Raw genomic sequence first — 17,839 nt, 5'->3', positions numbered from 1 at the left:
CATTTCCAACTAACAATATTTTAGCTTAATTTTAATATATAATGTCCTGTACATTTAGTACTTGCTTTCATTTTTTTTAATAATATGAAATGCTTGTATGTTCCTCTGGCTTTAACTGATTACACATGAGACCTGCTCATAGTGGTTGATCTCTGAGCATAAAACATAAACGTTGCCTCTCAGTGAATAATTCAGGGCGATATAAATAATGGTTATTAGATGACAACATAAATGGTGATTATCAGATTTTGAGCAGCATTAAGTTTGATCATCAAATAGCAACATAATTTTTCCTCTCCTCCCACAGACGAGTAGTAATACACTACACTACATTCATATAGAACAGCTCGACAAGGTAACGTGAATGATGATGACGATGATGAACTGTGAATGTGCACCTTTTGATATATTTTATTGTGGAAAATCTCATGCAGGAGATGAATGCTTGGAAAACATGTTATGAGGATCTGTCCTCAAACAGAACTTCTTGTTTTAGAACTTTATTGGTTAATTTTAATTCTGTTGGATGAGATAAATGTTATGCGACAATGTAGAATTGTGCGTGTGATGATAAAGGAAATTCCGTCTACTTCTGTTAGAACTCAAAAGTACTCTGTCATCTTAAAATTAAATGTATGAAGTGGGTAACAAAGGACTGAACCTGGCAGATCTCAGAGAGTCCGTCGGAGATCATGGAGTCTCTGACCGTCATGCACAGTATCCCCAAGGACAAGCAGACTCTGCTCTTTACTCACATCCGCCTGGCACACGGCTTCTCCAACCACAAAAAGAGACTGCAGGCCGTTCAGGCCCGTCTGCATGCCATCTCCATTCTTGGTGAGTCTGCACACAGCTGTCTGCTGGTTGGGTCATGGCTGTATGCTGTTCAGGTCCCTGCTTTGAGTAGTGCTTGGTGTCGATCGGTCTTTTGTGTGAAACAGGATGAGGCTGCGGCCCATTCAAACAATAGGCTAACTCATACGTACTCTTTATAGGAGTTTTAAAAAATGTGTGGAAGTGTTTGATGTAAAACATGCTATGCTATGCTGTTTTTAATGGCAGTTTGTGATGTCTCTATGGTAGTTTATTCCAACGCGCTCCAAGAGTCTGCAAACAGCATCCTCTACAATGGACTCATAGAGGAATTGGTGGATGTTCTGCAAATTACAGACAAACATCTGGTGGTGAGATATTATTGACATAGATGTTATTGAAGTATTAATACCAGATTAATCACTTCAAAAATTTGTCAAAATGGCTAATGTTCTTTAAATAGTTCACATTTACTTGGGCATCTTATAACCCCCTGCCTAATGATTGATTCTTTTTCTGGGATGAAGATTGGCATGGTACAAATTTGCATATTTCTGCATAATCATTTCTGAAAAATGTAATATTTTTGCAGTATTGGTTAGATACCGTACTGAGTGAAACAGTGACAAGTAAAGTCAATGTTTAGGGCTATTTATCTGGGTAGTAAGTGTATATTTGCTCTGGGGAGAAAAAAAACACTAACATTAGAACATATGCAATTTAACAATAACACAATAAGAACTAAATTTCTTGTTCTCCAAAAAGTTACTGATATCTAGTTGGATGGCTAGATGAACACGGCTTCAGTTCCCAAACCTCTCCTCAGGGGCACCTCAGCCATTCCATGTATTTGATAAGTTTCTCCACAGCTCATTTAAACTAGTTGACTCGGTGCAGTATTTATTAGCAGAACCAGCTGGGACAGTGATTGCATCAAATATTTTGAACTTGGAAGTATTGAGTCTCTGTAGTCAGTTGTAGCCGAAGCTGTGTACATAAAATGCATGCTGTCGTCCTCAGGACATCAAGGCGGCCTCTCTGCGCACTCTGACCTCCATAGTGCATCTCGAAAGAACACCCAAACTCTCCAACATCATTGATTGTACCGGCATGGCCTCTTACCATGGCTTTCTGCCTGTGCTGGTGCGAAACTGCATACAGGCCATGATCGGTGAGTCCCATACGGCTGGCTGAGGTTCACTTCGATGGACCTTACAAATAAGCATCTGTTTTGCCTTTTGCCTCTGATATTAAACTGAGTCAGTTTTATTTCCACGACGGCTATTTTTGACTCCTGCCTGTTTCTCAGACCCCTTAATAGAGCCGTACCCGCACCAGTTTGCCACAGCGCTCTTCTCCTTTTTGTACCACCTGGCCAGCTATGATGCTGGTGGAGAGGCCCTTGTCTCTTGCGGCATGATGGAAGCCCTGCTGAAGGTAGGGGCTCCTCTTTTATTTTGCCTTTATTTAAATGCTTTCTTGCAGTGTATGTGAGGTTGCCACGTTCGATCACCACATTCTGCTCTGCCACTCTCACTTGCACCCTGATGCATGGCCTGTGCTGCTTTCAGGTGATAAAATTCCTGGGAGATGAGCAGGACCAGATCACCTTTGTGACACGGGCAGTCCGGGTGGTTGACCTCATCACCAATCTGGACATGGCTGCCTTCCAGTCCCACGGTGGCCTCTCTATATTCATCTGCAGGCTGGAGGTAAATTAGCTGTGCCCCCCCCACCACACCTTATTTCCCACCCATCCGATGGTCTCCAGTCCCTCTTAAAGCGAGCGTTGTCTTGCTTTTCTGCAGCATGAGGTGGACCTGTCCCGGAAGGATTGCCCATTCATCATCAAGCCAAAGACTCAGAGGCCTGGCATGGTTACAGACACTGAGGACATGGATACAGACACGGATGGTCAGCCTGGTATTCGCTGCCCTCTGCTACTCCTATTCTCAAGCTGCAGGCTCTGTTGTACTTTGTCAGGATAGGCTAAGCAGGACAATATGTTTATTGCTTGGTATCTGATACTGGGATTGCAGCTTTATCCGTCTATCCCTGGCACTCTGACGGGTGCTGTGTTTAGTTCTATAGCTCGAGAAAAAAGTTTAGAAGTAACTTTCCTCTAAATACTAGTCTTCCACTCTCAGCGTGCCTATTATTTCTGACTACAGAGATGAGTGGATTTGTGTCAGTTATTGATAGACGTATGTGGAACACATGTCATGTAGTGACTTACCATTTTATAAGTGGGTTAATGCAAAGAGTAACTACACATTTGACTTACATGTTCGAACTTAAATTATTTGCTTTTAAAAGTTGAATACACGTTTAGCTACTTTATTCAACCAATAACTTAAACATTTCCATTTAGTTTTTGTTGATTTTTAAATTGTTCTACATCTGGAATTTTATGTAATGTTAAAATTAAAAATTCTGTTGGTGCATTTATTCACTACTGCGCCTTTCCTGGCTGGCACTATTTGTGTGGTTATAGAAAATTAATATTCTTTTGACCTTTTGGATTTGAGAATTTTGCAGTGCCTTGGTATAATAGAGTATAGCAAGATAAAGCAATGGGAAAAATAAGGCACTATTTTAAAACTTTGTCATGGTGAGAAGCAGGTGTTAAACATCTGGTGACTGTATGGGACCTTTGATGGCTTTGCAGTGCCTGATGTTGCCATGGAGAGCAGCCCTGGCCCGTCCACCTCTGCTGAGCCCCGCCCTGAAGGAGAATCCCGTGCGCAGAGCAGCCCCGCATACACACAAAGAGCAGGTAAGGTTCAGCTTGTTTTCTCAAACCAAGTAATGTGTTTTTAAAGTTAACTAGCAAAGCTAACCACCATTGTCAAGGGACCTGCTATTCCTGCAAACCAGCAGCCTCCAACAGTCATGTTTGATTTTCTGAGAGCTGATAGCCGAATCCATTCCTTCCAGGTGTGCAGTGTATTCCCCAGAGAGCGGCTCTGCTCAAGTCCATGTTGAACTTCCTGAAGAAAGCCATTCAGGATCCTGCCTTCTCTGACGGAATTCGCCACGGTGAGCATGATTAGAATGGCAGAGATGCTAGTATTGGGGTTGCAGATCTTGGTTGTATTTTTGTTTCATGGTTAAACTGACCTGCCCCTCTGCAGTGATGGACGGGTCCCTGCCTACCTCACTCAAGCACATCATCAGTAATGCCGAGTACTATGGACCTTCCCTGTTCCTCCTGGGTGAGCATTTCAATGTGTATCCTACATGGTTATGCTTCTTGTCTGTGTTTGTGGTACCTGGTCATTGATGTCTATGAATATGCAAACATTGCCTGGCAAAATCAACAGCACTAGAGCACTAATTCTGGCATGTCTATATGCAGCCCTCTGACATCTGACCTGTATCCACTGTGTCCCCCCTCCACCCCCCCCCCCTTCCCAGCCACGGAGGTGGTGACCGTGTTCGTGTTCCAGGAGCCCTCTCTCCTCTCCTCCCTGCAGGACAACGGCCTCACCGATGTCATGCTGCACGCATTGCTCATCAAAGATGTGAGGCTACTCGATTATTCGCTGTTGTTTCTCTCTCCTTTTTTCTGCACGTTTTGGTTATTATTCCCGCCTCATTCATTTTCCATTATACAGCTCTGGAAAAAATTGGGACCAAAGCAAAATTTTCAGTTTCACTCATTTCTCTATTCATGGTTATGTGCCTGTAAAAAATTTTTTTTTGCAAACTCCAGCCTGGCTCTTCCCTGCTTCTCATTTAATGAAGGGCTTCTTCCTGGCTTTATGGGGCTTCAGTCCTGCTTCTAGGAGCCTGATACGAACTGTCCTAGCAGTGAACTTCACACCTGCACTTAATGTGTCCCATTCTTTTTGAAGGTCACTTGAGGTCATCCACTGATTTATGAGGCACTGCCGGATAAATTGCCAGTCATCTCTGGCGTTAGAAAGTCTCTTCTCCCCTCTGTCTGGCTATTTTTTGGTCATTGCCAGCATCTCCTGCTTCAGCTTGTTCTTGTGTGCTGCTATCTTTGAAACCTTGAGCCTGAAAGAAACCTGCTTCTCGGCGTAGCCGCCTGCCAGCAGAACCAGGATTAAGCCAGGATTTACAAATGCAGATTATTAAAAAAAAATATATAGTGGTTTGTTAATTTTTTTCCAGCACTGTATGTCACCCCCAGGCTGCATCCATGTAACTGTAAAAAGTAGGATTGCATCATAAAATTGTTTCAGCATCGTCACCGTGATGTGCACATGCGCAGTAATTAGTCAGCACTGCTTTGCGTCTGTTGACACAACTAACAACAACATCACCAAGTTATTTATTTGCCTCTATTGATTATAGAGTCAACCCTTCTGCATCAGCGACTTTCCCTATGCAGTTTCGATATATCACAGGGTCAGCATAAGAAAATGAAATGGAAACATTTTTGTGAGTTTTGGGAAAGCTGCAGATGATGCACGAAGGCCAGTAGACGACACAAAAATGTATGTAGAGTGCTGATTTGGAGGATGCCAAGCGTGTTTACGGCAGCCCTTTCACATGCTCTCAGTGATCTGGCAGGCATCTTTGTATTTCATGTTTCTCGTATTTCTTCTCTTTGCTTGCCAAGGGGGGCAAAAAATTTGTGGCTTTACCAGATCACAAGGGGCCTGCACCCTTATCCCCTGCAATATGGAAGGGTCAACTGTAGTTTACTTCGGGTAATTTCACCTCATGTTTTGTTTTTTTGAAATATCCCGATATTACTCATGTAAAGTGCACATATCGCGATGTGATACCCTTGGTAAAAAGGAGGATTCTCTCACAGAAGGATATCAGTCTACAGAAATGGAATAGCATTCTGGTTGACCATCAAATTAGCTTTGTTTTCTCAAGCAGAAGAGTTCAGGTTTTCGTCTTTTCAATTCTTTTTAAATTGGGAAAGTAGAGCTTGATGTGGCCTGTGATTCATTCTATCAGACACCCACTACATGTATCCCCCAGTTGTCACATTACATTTTTTGTAAATATTGTATACTATCATTATTTATTCCTTATTAATGTCTAGTTACAGGTCCTCCAAATATTTTTATGTATTTGTTTATTTAAATTATTTTGGAACGCTGAGACTTGACTCACCTACCAGCCTTGATCCACATGGCAGGGAACAAATGCTTTTTGTTTATGACAATTAATTGGCTGTTGTAAGTATTGCAATTCCACCTGAGAAGCGACATTAAACATCCTTGGAATTCCCTGTGAAATATTGGCTTTTTCCAAGTCTACCCTTTCCCTGCCATCTGTCTCTCATTCTCTTCCTCCACTGCTTTCTCTCTTCCTCTCTCTCTCACAGTCTCTCTCTCTGCAGGTCCCTGCCACACGGGAGGTATTGGGCTCGCTCCCCAATGTCTTCAGTGCCCTGTGCCTCAACGCCCGTGGCCTGCACTCCTTTGTTCAGTGCCAGCCCTTTGAGCGCCTCTTCAAGGTGTTGTTGTCCCCAGATTATCTTCCTGCCATGAGGCGCCGTAGGAGCTCAGATCCTTTGGGTTAGTCTGAGACCCGCTATTGACCCTTGCCTCTTGAGTCCTTGTTTGGCCTCTTAGTCCTGAGGCTCATCTTTGGCTCCGTTCCAGGTGATACTGCTTCAAACTTAGGTAGTGCAGTGGATGAATTGATGAGACACCAACCTACTCTCAAAACAGATGCAACGGCTGCAATAATCAAGGTGAGAATGCCACCTTTGTCAAGTGTAAACGCTGTTACCAAATTAGATTCGGTATCTATGCAAGATGCATTGGTCGAATTGGTGTAATGACGGGGACGGTCACCTGGACCACACCGTAAACGGCATATCTCTGCCGTAGCTGCTGGAGGAGATCTGCAGCTTGGGACGGGCCCCGGAGTACATATGCCAGAAGCCTTCCATCCAGAAGTCGGATGGTGCTACTTCAGCACCACCAGCCCGGTCCAGCCATGCTGCCGAGGAGGCCTCCAGCGAAGATGAGGAAGAGGAGGAAGCTCTGCACTCTTTCACGCAGCAGCAGGGGGAGCTGGAGAGCAATCGACAGTGGGTTTACGTTGAATCATTCCATTTGTGTGCTTGTGGTTTTGAAGGATGATGTATGTATTTAACTAACCCATTTTTAATCTTCAGAGTTGTTGGCACAGAAGATAGGATACCCATTCCCCTGATGGACTACATACTGAATGTGGTGAGTGTCTGACCACCTGCGGTTGGATAAAACATTCTGTTCAGAAGGAAGATGCTTGATAACTACTATACCTATTACACTGCGCTATTGAAACACATTCTAAATAGTGCTAGTGAATTATTGGATATCATAATTACATATTGTTCCGCTTCCGCTGCTACTCTGGCATGTTGCCAGTGGGCTTGAGGGAGCAGCCAAACTCTCTGAGCGAGTGATGGCCAGTATATTGTGAGAGGCCAGTCACCGCACTGCTCTGTTTCAGACCGTGTCTAAATTTGACAGGTTTTCACAGATTTTAGGAGCTGTGCATCTGTCAGGGTAGGATAAACACCTAAGGGTTTACACCCTCATGCTTGGTCATTTTTGAGCTGTTATTAATTTTTACCGCCAATCTGTCTATAATATTTTTAACCTCATTTGCTTCCACTTCTGGGAGGAATCTGTCATTTGGTATACCTGCCCCTGGTGTTCAGATGAGTGTTCTCCTGACAGCATATCCCTGGGGAATACAAATGATGAATGTGAAAATAATGCCTTACTTAAAATCTCCAGGTTTTCTTCTCTATTTCTAGTGGTTTCTGGTAGTGAAATAAAACGAAATCAAATGAGAACTAACTCAAACAAAACTGCTGAAATATAGAGTACAGCAGGGAACAGAATAACTTCAGCAAGGCTGGTCTGAGGTTCACAGATAGGAGTGATGCATATGTAAGCCACCAGCTTTTCCCTGCCCTTCACGTCCTCAGGAGGTGTGGCAGGTATTTTCTTGTTTGGCGGTTTGCTTTTTTCTGCTCCTCTCTCACTGGCATAAATGCTCCATGATCAGCAGTAAAGCCAAAAGTGAAGGTTGAACGTTAAGATGACATCATGACCTATCCATCAGTACTTCTTCATAACTGTCATTACAAGTGCATAGAATCATCTTTTCTGTTTACAGATAAAATTACTTAAATTGCTTATTGTTTTGTGGAAATGCCACTGTTTGACAGTGAGGCAACGAAAATGATGGTTCAAGACTAGGGCAGGTGATATGGCAAAATATTTTACCATGACAATGCTTTCATGTTATTCAGTATCGATAATTTTCACTTTTGTTTCACTACTATTTGACAACGCTGTCATTTACTTCAGGGGACCATTTTGCGTAAAATTCCCTTGGAATTCCCATTAAACTGATTCTAAATATGAGAAAAAGGCTACGGTTGAGCGGATTGCTAACAGTTCTAATTTTAATGAATCATACAAAACCTTTTCGGCACAGGGTGTAACACCAAAAAAAATCATTGTGGTTTGCTGTTGGGCTCTTTGTGTGACTGGGAATGGGATTTACATTACTGGTACAGCTGCCACCCATCCCATATTTTGAAAAATAAAATGCTGTGTCCAGTTGCATTCTGTATTGTCTACTGGTTGGCAGTGCTTCAGATTGTAGTATTTCCTGTTTTATTTGGCACAAGTTTCTGACAGTTTACAGTACACAATACCAGTTTGCTGTGCCGCCGACGTCTTTTTACCTTATTCGCAATATCTCTATTTAAAAAAGATGTTATGACTGCTGAGCTCTTACTTCACCAACACTGAAGTCTCCTCTGGAGAGCCCATCTTTTCCATATTGGCAACACGGCAGCATGAGGTGTCCTTCAGTTCTTCACTAAGTCCATTTTTGCTGTGCATTGTCAGTTCTTAAGACTGCCATATGATTGGTTGGAATTTCTTTTATTTGCATTGGTGATGCACTGATAAGGAAATTACATTCCAAAAATATGAGAAATCAAAATATTTTTTTTTATAGGAAAATACCAACTCAGGAAATTGTGATTTTTATCCATCAGAAATTTATAACATTTTTTAGTTACACATTTAAAATAACTACTTGTTAGACTAGTTAGGCAGTTTAGTATTTGCTGTTAGCTACACATTTGAAATGTATTATGTTACTTAGTTGTTAGTAATCGCTGAAAGCCGCTTTCCTTAACTACAGAAAAACTGATCATCAAGTGTGGTGAACTGTATAATCTTCTGAGATCTTTTGAGTTTCCGTTGTGATATATCACCCAGCCCTACGGCAGACTCCTTGTAGCATTTGTCCTGACTCCTGTCCTGACTCCTGTCCTGACTCCTGTCCTGACTCCTGTCCTGACTCCTGTCCTGACTCCTGTCCTGACTCCTGTCCTGACTCCTGTCCTGACTCCTGTCCTACCCCCCCAGATGAAGTTCGTGGAGTCCATTCTGAGCAACAACACTACAGATGACCACTGTCAGGAGTTTGTAAGGCAGAAGGGCCTCTTGCCCCTGGTTTCCATCCTGGGCCTGCCTAACCTGCCAATTGACTTTCCCACCTCTGCTGCCTGCCAAGCCGTCGCAGGCGTGTGCAAGTCTATTCTGGTGAGAGTGGGAGTGTGGGGCAGATATAGATACTGTTTTATTCCTCATCCATTCTTGGGGTAAATTTTGATCCCAGCAATTTATTAACGTTTTTAAGCAGTTGTATTTTCTGAAAAAGAATGTCCTCTTCCTGCTCTAGACATTGTCCCATGAGCCCAAGGTGCTACAGGAGGGCCTGTGTCAGCTGGACTTGATCCTGTCTCTGCTGGAGCCGCTGCACCGGCCCATCGAGGCACCTGGTGGCTCCGTCTTGCTGCGTGAGCTGGCCACGGCAGGTCATGTGACTGACGCAACGCTGTCTGCTGGGGCCACACCCCTGCTGCACGCTCTTACCGCGGCGCACGCCTACATCATGATGTTTGTGCACACCTGCCGAGTCGGTCAGGTGAGACTCTAAGTGTGCTTGTCGTGCTTGTTTACTAGTCATCTTCCTCTGTACTCTTAGAGACTCCTATACTGAATGTGGTTCTTCGGTCTTTCCTTCTGATGGCAGAGTGAGATCCGGGCCATCTCTGTCAACCAGTGGGGCTCTCAGTTGGGTCTGAACGTCCTGAGCAAACTCAGCCAGCTGTACTGCTCCCTGGTGTGGGAGAGCACAGTCCTGCTGTCCCTCTGCACACCCAACAGGTCAGCAGTCACAATACACACGCAAAACAGATGCTAGCCTGCTAGCTCCAGCCTGCTAGCTCCAGCCCCCCATCTACGACCTGGCTGCAGGTCCTTGGAATGGCACAGCCCACGTAATTGGGCTGGAGAAAATTCTGTGCTATGGCATCATGATGATCTGTGGCAAAATAAGAAGCCAGTATATGTTCACTGTCACAGTGATGTCCTTAGTAATTAAAATAAGTATGTAGGTTTGTGAACTGATATTCAGCGTTACAGAAGTGGTGGTATAAACCTGCATGTGTATTACCTGTGGTGTCAGAATACTCGTCAAATTTGCTTATCTGATTAACAGCTGCACAAAAAATGTGCGGATCTATAATATGTGTTTTACATTATAGAGACATTTCAGTTTCCGCACATCTTGGAGAAAAAAGCGCACGTTGTGGAAATATATTTGACATTCTTGTTTTGTAAACAGAATTGAAATGGTGGCTGATGTGTGATTGCCTGCACCTCTGTGTTCGTCAGCCTGCCTCCAGGCTGTGAGTTTGGCCAGGCTGACATGCAGAAGCTGGTGCCCAAGGAGGAGAGACCCACGGGAAGCAGCACCACCAACAGCACGACCCCTGTCTCCACCGCTGGAGTCCGCAGAGCTGGTGAGGGGTTCTGTTGCTAAGACACTTAACATGCAACTACAGCACTTGGCAAAATCAAATGTCAAATACGTTTGCTCAGGGATTCGCTTCTCTACTTGCCTCATTGCATCACAAAAGCATTCGAAGAATATTTACTGGCCTGTTATCTTATTAGTTTAGTATCAGTACTTTAATAGTTGTGTGTAGTTGTATAGCTGTTGTGTAGCTCCTGCTCCAAAACTGCTTTCACCTATTCCTTGACATTCATTGAAAGCTCAGCCTAGTTGGTTGACTCCTTGAATGTTTGCAATGTACTATTTGCCACACTTGTGTGTCGCTTTGGACAAAAGCATCTCCTAAATATGTAGATGATTCACACACATGTATTCACGTCCGGGTGCTCTTCCCCGCGCCACCAGGAGAGGGCGAAAGCGACAGCGGGGCAGGTGTGGACCCCTCCGCGCAGGTTCTGCTCGAAGGCATGGGGTTGGATGGAGACACGCTGGCCCCCATGGAGACTGACGAGCCCACGGCTGCCGCAGACCCCAAGGCCACGAAGTCCAAGCTGACTCCTGCCATGGCTGCCCGCATCAAGCAGATCAAGCCGCTGCTCTCCGGTTCGTGCTTTATCTCAAGGGCTTCCCATCTGACCTCCTCCCGCTGCTGCTGATTGTGTACCCGAGTTTCATCTTGAGGACTTCCAAACCCTGCTCTTATCTGTGGCCTCTGTTTCCAGCCTCCTCCCGTCTAGGCCGGGCCCTGGCGGAGCTCTTTGGCCTGCTAGTGAAGCTGTGTGTCGGCTCTCCGGTGCGGCAGCGGCGTTCCCACCATGCTGCCAGCGCTGGGACTGTGCCCACGCCTGCCGCCCGTGCCACCGCATCCTCCCTCACCAAGCTGCTCACCAAGGGGCTCAGCTGGCAGCCGCCTCCCTATACACCCACGCCCCGCTTCCGGTTAGTTCTGGGCAGTAGGAAAGTTCTTTTTTCTCGTTTTTAATTTTTTTTATTTTAAAGTTTGCTTTCTTCTCTTCTGTTGCCATTTCGAATCGAGTCCATTCTCGCTTGTTTGACCCCCAAAGTCCAGTCAATTTTAACTAGTATAACCGCTCCGTACCGTGCCTGGGCCTTCCTGTAGAGGTGGGTCTGGGTATGGTATAGATTTGGGCACGGTACACATCTAGTGTGATTGCTAAACGTGTTTCAGCACGGAACTCGGATATGAAGTCGGTGATGCGACAGGCCATTTTACAAACATGGCGGCGAAGGAATCACTTTGGAAAAACACTGGGTTTCATACTCGATAAATCTATGACCGGGTCGTGTGTCATCGAACGGCAAAAAGACTCCCAATAAGCTGCAAAATTAGGATATTTATCTGGAATTGCATTGTGCCGTGCGCTAGCCGTTCCTGTTAGTTATTCAACACACAAAAGTCGCACAGTGATGACAAAAGCATGTTCAGGCCCTGAATAATAAGCGTAGTGTGAGCACAGACGAGGAGGGGAATGGGGGGGGGGGGGGGGGTAATCGTGCTCGGGCACAGTACAAGGCAAGCAGGCCAAGTGTGAGTAAGTGGACTTGTTGATCGCATTATAGTGTTTGCCTTATGTAATATAGCTTTGGCAGCTGGTGACTGTTAGAGGGCGGCTGCTCTGGCAGTCAGATCATATTTAATACTGAACCTGCTGCATCTGTGCTTTCCCCAGGCTGACGTTCTTCATCTGCTCAGTGGGCTTCACCTCACCCATGCTGTTCGACGAGAGGAAGTACCCCTACCACCTCATGCTGCAGAAGTTCTTCTGTTCCGGGGGTCACGATGCCCTGTTCGAGTGAGTGCTGCTGGTATCAGCCGGTTCAGAACTCGGCATATCGATACGCTGCTGCGAGGGATGGGGGTGTTGGAGCCATGGAGATAAAAGCCCACACTCTGTAGCATATTATGGCCTTTTCTGTTCCCTGAGGGGCTACTTTGAAGCACTTACCCCAGAACCAAATGTGTGCTTCTTTCTGTACCCTGTTGTACAAACTCAAACATCAGCCCGTTTTTGACCATGGCTCGTGGCACCTTCCCTCTGTAGGACGTTTAACTGGGCACTGTCCATGGGAGGTAAGGTACCAGTATCTGAAGGCTTGGAGCACCCGGAGCTGCCAGATGGCACTGGCGAGTTCCTGGACGCCTGGCTCATGCTGGTGGAGAAGATGGTGAATCCAGCGACAGTTTTGGACTCGCCCCACGCCTTGCCTGCCAAGGTGCCCGGGTCGGGCCCTGTCACACCCCAGTTCAGCGCCCTGCGTTTCCTCATAGTCACTCAGAAGGTGGGTATGATATCAGTAGCCTCACGCCAAAGCTTTTTCCACGCCCGTTTGAGTATTCTTCTGCCATTTTATACTTAAAATCCAAGTTTAAAATCCATCTAGCAGCTGTATTTGATTTGGCAGAATGAGAATTTGTTGGGGAGATCCAACCACCAGCTGTTTGTACACGGAGCACTGATTGTGCTTAACTTGCATTGTATCTTTTTGAGTGTTTTTCGATTGTATGTTCTTGGCTTAAATGCTCGCTGTTACACAGCACATCTGCCTGAATACAGCTGTTATCTTCTGCGGTTTATGTTTGCCTTGTAATGGATCCTAAGCTGTTTCTCCTTTTTGGACCCTCTGGAGATGGTGTGTAACTGTCAGTGGGTGGGGTTTTTTGGCTTTGCTGGATGTTTATCAGGATGCATGTTGACCTGCGGCCTACGTGTAAACCTCTCCTACAGGCCGCGTTCGGCTGCATCCGCAACCTGTGGAACCGCAAGCCCCTGAAGGTGTACGGCGGCCGCATGGCAGAGTCCATGCTGGCAATCCTGTGCCACATCCTTCGGGGAGAACCTGTAATCCAGGAGCGATTGGCGAAGGAGCGGGAAGGAGGGGCCCGTCCGGAGGAGGATTCCAGTACTGGTAGTGCAGCAGGTCCTGGCGGAACTGGGACGACTAGTGCGGCAGGTGCTGGGCCCACTACTGGAGGGACTGGGTCTGGGACTGGGACAACTGAAGAGGCGGGGTCCTCTGCTTCAAGGAGAGAACCTCAGGTGAACCAGCAGCAGCTTACTCAGGTAATGTGCTGCTGATTTAGGATCAGCATTAACAGTGTCGCACTGGGATTGTGTGTAGAATACACATGTTGTTCTGTTGCAACTTATGTTTTCCCACAATGCATGAGTTGTAGCAGCCAGGATGCTGCCTCAGTTGAGGCTTGTAATGAATGTAAGATTTAATGTTTTATAGAGATGCTCTGATTGAAAATTGGACAATTTTAAATTGGTTGCCAATCAGACTTAATTACTTCATCGACTTTTAAGTGGAGCGATCTCAAATACCGATTTTGTGGATTATGTACAATTAAGGATGCTCCGATTTGTTATCTGCTGATATTCTCATTAGTTTGATCTGAGCTCTCTATAAAGGCCAATCAGAAGAGCCAATCAGATGATAAAATGTGTGAGAGACATCTCTCTGCAGCAAAAGGAGCTGGCTAAAATTGCTTCACTGGTCTGGCAGTTGTCAAGGTGTCTGAAAAAGACAATAAAATCTCTCAATGCAGTGTGTGTACAACAAAACAACTGGGGTTGAAGTTGCACTTTAAATGGAGGATCTTTCCCCCGATACTACTCAGGGTTTTCAATTAATGCATAAAAAATGGAGATTTTCACACTGCAGCATAAAAGAGCGTAGGCAAATGACAGGTGCCATGGTGGAACATTGTGCTGAATCAGAGCTTAAGGATATAGGCCCTGTTCACACTTGGTATTAACATGCGTCCTGGGTGATCCGAACACAAGTGGACAGCACTAAATTCTGGTGTGAATGCACCCAAAACGCGTTGATAACACGTCGAGATCCGATCTCTCAAAACACATTCGAAAGTGGTCAGGGGCACATATGGCCGCATTCCTATAGCAGTATGAAAGCAAATGTGTCCTGGGCCACTTGAAGAACCGCCTACTCGGCTGACGTAAACGTGAGCGGAAGAACGTACGTACTCATTAAATGCGTGAACGGTATTCGGCATATGATTGATGTCAGAATGTCTGTCGGTGCAGAATGAGCCACTGGTGTAGTAAACTGCATTGTGAATAACAGCGCACCTTTTTTTTTTTCTATAACATCTAAAAATAAATTTGAATCTAGTGGGAAGTTGGTTTAATATCAGACTGTCGCAACCCTTTCGCATAGAAATGTCAAAGTGCGCGTGTTCCGTGCAAATTTTAATTTTAAAATTTAAATTTTAATGCGTACATTTGTATTGTGTTGACATGGTATAAAAATGCTTGCCAACAATGTGAAAAGTTTAGCTTTATTGTGAAATATAGTTTGAATTAAGAAATCACATTTGCATTATGTGAAATATTTTATAATACTGTCAAACGAAAATCACAACGTTATTATGAAAGACAGTTGAAAGATTTATGCAGTTATTTAAAAATATAAGGACATCAATGACTGAAATATTTATTCATTTGTTTAGGCATATATTTGTTTCATTTTGAGTATTTTGGCATTACAAATGTCTTAGGAGGTTTGTTTACCCTTGAATGTGCCAATAGCTTTTGATTTCTCCTCCTTGTAATGTTTGGCAGATTCTACATACAGAAGTGATTTATGTGCTTATTTAAGTTGTGGGAAAGTGATTACAAACGGTCGGTTGAGATGCGTGCAGAGACGCATGTTACTGCCAGGCCTATGGTCGCTTGCGATCGGATCACCCAGGATGCATGTTAAGACCAGGTGTGAACAGGGAGTGAGTAAGCATGTCTTATGATGCCTCTTCTCGCCTGTCCTCCAGCTGATCGATATGGGATTCTCCAGAGAGCATGCCATGGAGGCCCTGCTGAACACCAACACGATGGAGCAGGCCACAGAGTACCTGCTGACACACCCCCCACCCCTGCTAAGTGGCACAGTCCGGGTAACACACTCCTGTTCCCCTTACTGATACTCTACCTCTTCAGTCTTAAACTTTCTTTACCTAGAATATGAAGTGGATTTGAAATGGCCATACTTCTGAAAGCATTTAAGCTTCTGATTCTTGTGAGGCTTCCTATTCTACGTCTTGTTAAGTCATCAAGCTCTGCACTTTCTTATGTAGGATCTCGCCATGTCTGAGGAAGACCAGATGATGAGAGCCATCGCCATGTCCCTGGGACAGGAGGTTAGCATGGAACAGCGTTCTGACTCACCAGAGGTGCGCCACCACCTGATGTCTACACTAGCATCCTGTAATGGCAGCATGCTTCCAGATTTGGTGCTCGGCAATCAATTCTCAAAAAAGATGGCGGTGTCTTGGGTCAGCCTCAGTCTCCGAGGGAATGCTATTTCTCTGTCTGTGATTGGAAGGTTGCTGGTTCAAATCCTCTGGACTGCCACAGTGATGCCACCTTTGGGCCCTTCATCAAGGCCGTTAAAGCCAGTTGCTCTAGGGATGCTGTGTAACTTGCAGTTGTGTGTGTGTGTGTGTGTGTGTGTGTGTGACAGTGATGGACTGCAAGATGCGATAGGCAAAAATAGTTTCAACAAGACTGTATCTCAGGGTTTGGCAACCCTGATTCGGAAGTGTCAGTATCCAGCATGTTCTCTGTCTTATCTGATCTTGATCTTATCTTGAGATCAGGTGTGATTCATCAGAGACCAGGTAGGATAGAAAACCTGCTTGATATCGGCACTCCAGTATTAGGGGTTACCAGCTCATGCCCTATTTTGACTTTTTATACAATTTTGAAATTTTTCTCTTTCAAACGAGCAGGAGGTGGCACGACGTCGTGAGGAGGAGGAGAGGCGAGCACGAGAGCGGGCGGAGGAGGAGGAAGCGCGCTGCCTCGAGCGCTGCCTCGAGGCTGAACCTCTGGACGGGACGGAGCTGCAGGCCTTCACGGATGCTATGCTGCCTGGCTGCTTTCACCTGCTGGACGAGCTCCCCGACACGGTGTACCGCGTGTGCGACCTGCTCATGACCGCCATCAAACGCAGCGGTCCTGAGTTCCGTGACCTTATCCTCAGACAGGTGGTCGGCCAGGTGAGCACAGCTTCAGCCGCTCGCTCGGAACCCTGCCGGTCTTCCCTGCCTGCCAGGATCGTGAGTCTTTACCCGACGCCCTTTGTGTGGTAGGTCTGGGAAGCGGCCGACGTGCTGATCAAGGCTGCCATGCCGCTCACCACAAGCGACAGCAGGACCGTGCTGGAGTGGAGCAGCCAGATGAGCACGCTGCCCCAAGCCTCAAGCCTGGCCACCCGCATCCTGCTCCTGACGCTGCTCTTCGAGGTTTGCTAGCCTCCGCAACCATAATGCTTTTATGCACCGTTCACACCCACAGGCGTATGCAGGCTCTGGCATGTGGTCCACAGATGGTCACTCTGCGAGTGTCATTTGTGCACAGAGCAGTGCCTTGCTCACTCCGTTCTTACACTTTGCACAGGAGCTGAAGCTGTCATGCGCTCGCATTGTGGAGAGCAGCAGCATACTCAGCGTGCTGGTGAAGCTGCTGGAGGTCGTGCAGCCCTGTCTGCAGGCAGCCAAAGAGCAGAAGGATGTCCAAACTCCCAAGTGAGTCTCCCACAGAACCCCAGACGTTTTTCTGGCTATGGAAACTTGCGTAGGAGTTTTCGTTTTACCAGGTTTTTCACTAATACAAGGTCTAACAAGTTATATCTGGCAGGTGTTTATAAAATAAGAATATAATTCTTGTTTACTGTAGTGAATGTGCTACTTTGCCCTACAAATGCTCTACATTTGTTTGTTAGCGGTATTAATTGATTTGAGGAACTCTGCTTGATTTAGTATGAACTATATATGAAAGAATATTGAATCACTTCCCAGCTGAAATGTACAGCGACTGGCACTGTAACTCCGCACGCCGGCAGGTGTTGGTGCCGGATCTGTGTGACACCTTTCAACATGAAATGAACACAGTGTCTCTTTGCTGTGCTGTTCCTCTCACAGGTGGATCACCCCAGTACTTTTGCTGATTGACTTTTATGAGAAAACAGCAGTCTCTTCAAAGCGGAGAGCCCATATGAACAAGGTAATATGCTTTTGACCTTAATTGTCAGATGTGGTACTTGAGTCCAGTCTCGAGTCCACATATAAATGGACTGGGTCTTGCGATGCACTCAGGTGAATTTTTACTCTTGACTCAAACTCAGTTTGTTAAAAATACGATCTTGAGTCGGACTGGAACACGGCACT

At 45.6% G+C, this 17,839-nt stretch overlaps 1 protein-coding gene across 17 annotated transcripts in view; it reads left to right on the top strand.

Annotated features, from left to right (window-relative positions):
• The window catches only part of huwe1 (HECT, UBA and WWE domain containing E3 ubiquitin protein ligase 1), a 64,717-nt gene that overhangs the window by 12,034 nt on the left and 34,844 nt on the right, over positions 1 to 17,839 (top strand). For 10 of the 17 annotated variants that reach the window (XM_072702046.1, XM_072702047.1, XM_072702052.1 and 7 more), the window contains 30 exons: positions 308 to 355; positions 669 to 837; positions 1,084 to 1,184; positions 1,834 to 1,984; positions 2,123 to 2,250; positions 2,385 to 2,525; positions 2,622 to 2,736; positions 3,482 to 3,589; positions 3,751 to 3,852; positions 3,948 to 4,028; positions 4,231 to 4,337; positions 6,128 to 6,320; positions 6,408 to 6,499; positions 6,639 to 6,841; positions 6,929 to 6,986; positions 9,195 to 9,371; positions 9,511 to 9,756; positions 9,865 to 9,998; positions 10,509 to 10,636; positions 11,035 to 11,232; positions 11,352 to 11,568; positions 12,321 to 12,443; positions 12,693 to 12,930; positions 13,377 to 13,712; positions 15,443 to 15,565; positions 15,746 to 15,841; positions 16,400 to 16,669; positions 16,763 to 16,915; positions 17,070 to 17,197; positions 17,594 to 17,675. In XM_072702046.1, the coding sequence (XP_072558147.1) occupies positions 308 to 355; positions 669 to 837; positions 1,084 to 1,184; positions 1,834 to 1,984; positions 2,123 to 2,250; positions 2,385 to 2,525; positions 2,622 to 2,736; positions 3,482 to 3,589; positions 3,751 to 3,852; positions 3,948 to 4,028; positions 4,231 to 4,337; positions 6,128 to 6,320; positions 6,408 to 6,499; positions 6,639 to 6,841; positions 6,929 to 6,986; positions 9,195 to 9,371; positions 9,511 to 9,756; positions 9,865 to 9,998; positions 10,509 to 10,636; positions 11,035 to 11,232; positions 11,352 to 11,568; positions 12,321 to 12,443; positions 12,693 to 12,930; positions 13,377 to 13,712; positions 15,443 to 15,565; positions 15,746 to 15,841; positions 16,400 to 16,669; positions 16,763 to 16,915; positions 17,070 to 17,197; positions 17,594 to 17,675 (4,446 nt within the window). The remainder of the gene's footprint in view (positions 1 to 307; positions 356 to 668; positions 838 to 1,083; positions 1,185 to 1,833; positions 1,985 to 2,122; positions 2,251 to 2,384; positions 2,526 to 2,621; positions 2,737 to 3,481; positions 3,590 to 3,750; positions 3,853 to 3,947; positions 4,029 to 4,230; positions 4,338 to 6,127; positions 6,321 to 6,407; positions 6,500 to 6,638; positions 6,842 to 6,928; positions 6,987 to 9,194; positions 9,372 to 9,510; positions 9,757 to 9,864; positions 9,999 to 10,508; positions 10,637 to 11,034; positions 11,233 to 11,351; positions 11,569 to 12,320; positions 12,444 to 12,692; positions 12,931 to 13,376; positions 13,713 to 15,442; positions 15,566 to 15,745; positions 15,842 to 16,399; positions 16,670 to 16,762; positions 16,916 to 17,069; positions 17,198 to 17,593; positions 17,676 to 17,839) is intronic. The other 7 variants (XM_072702057.1, XM_072702058.1, XM_072702053.1 and 4 more) reach the window with 4 other exon arrangements.

Source organism: Paramormyrops kingsleyae, chromosome 18 (genome assembly GCF_048594095.1).
Source record: "Paramormyrops kingsleyae isolate MSU_618 chromosome 18, PKINGS_0.4, whole genome shotgun sequence".
Lineage (NCBI taxonomy): Eukaryota > Metazoa > Chordata > Actinopteri > Osteoglossiformes > Mormyridae > Paramormyrops > Paramormyrops kingsleyae.
The sequence above is the reverse complement of the archived record's forward strand: the minus strand, read 5'-3'. Positions and strand labels throughout refer to the sequence as shown.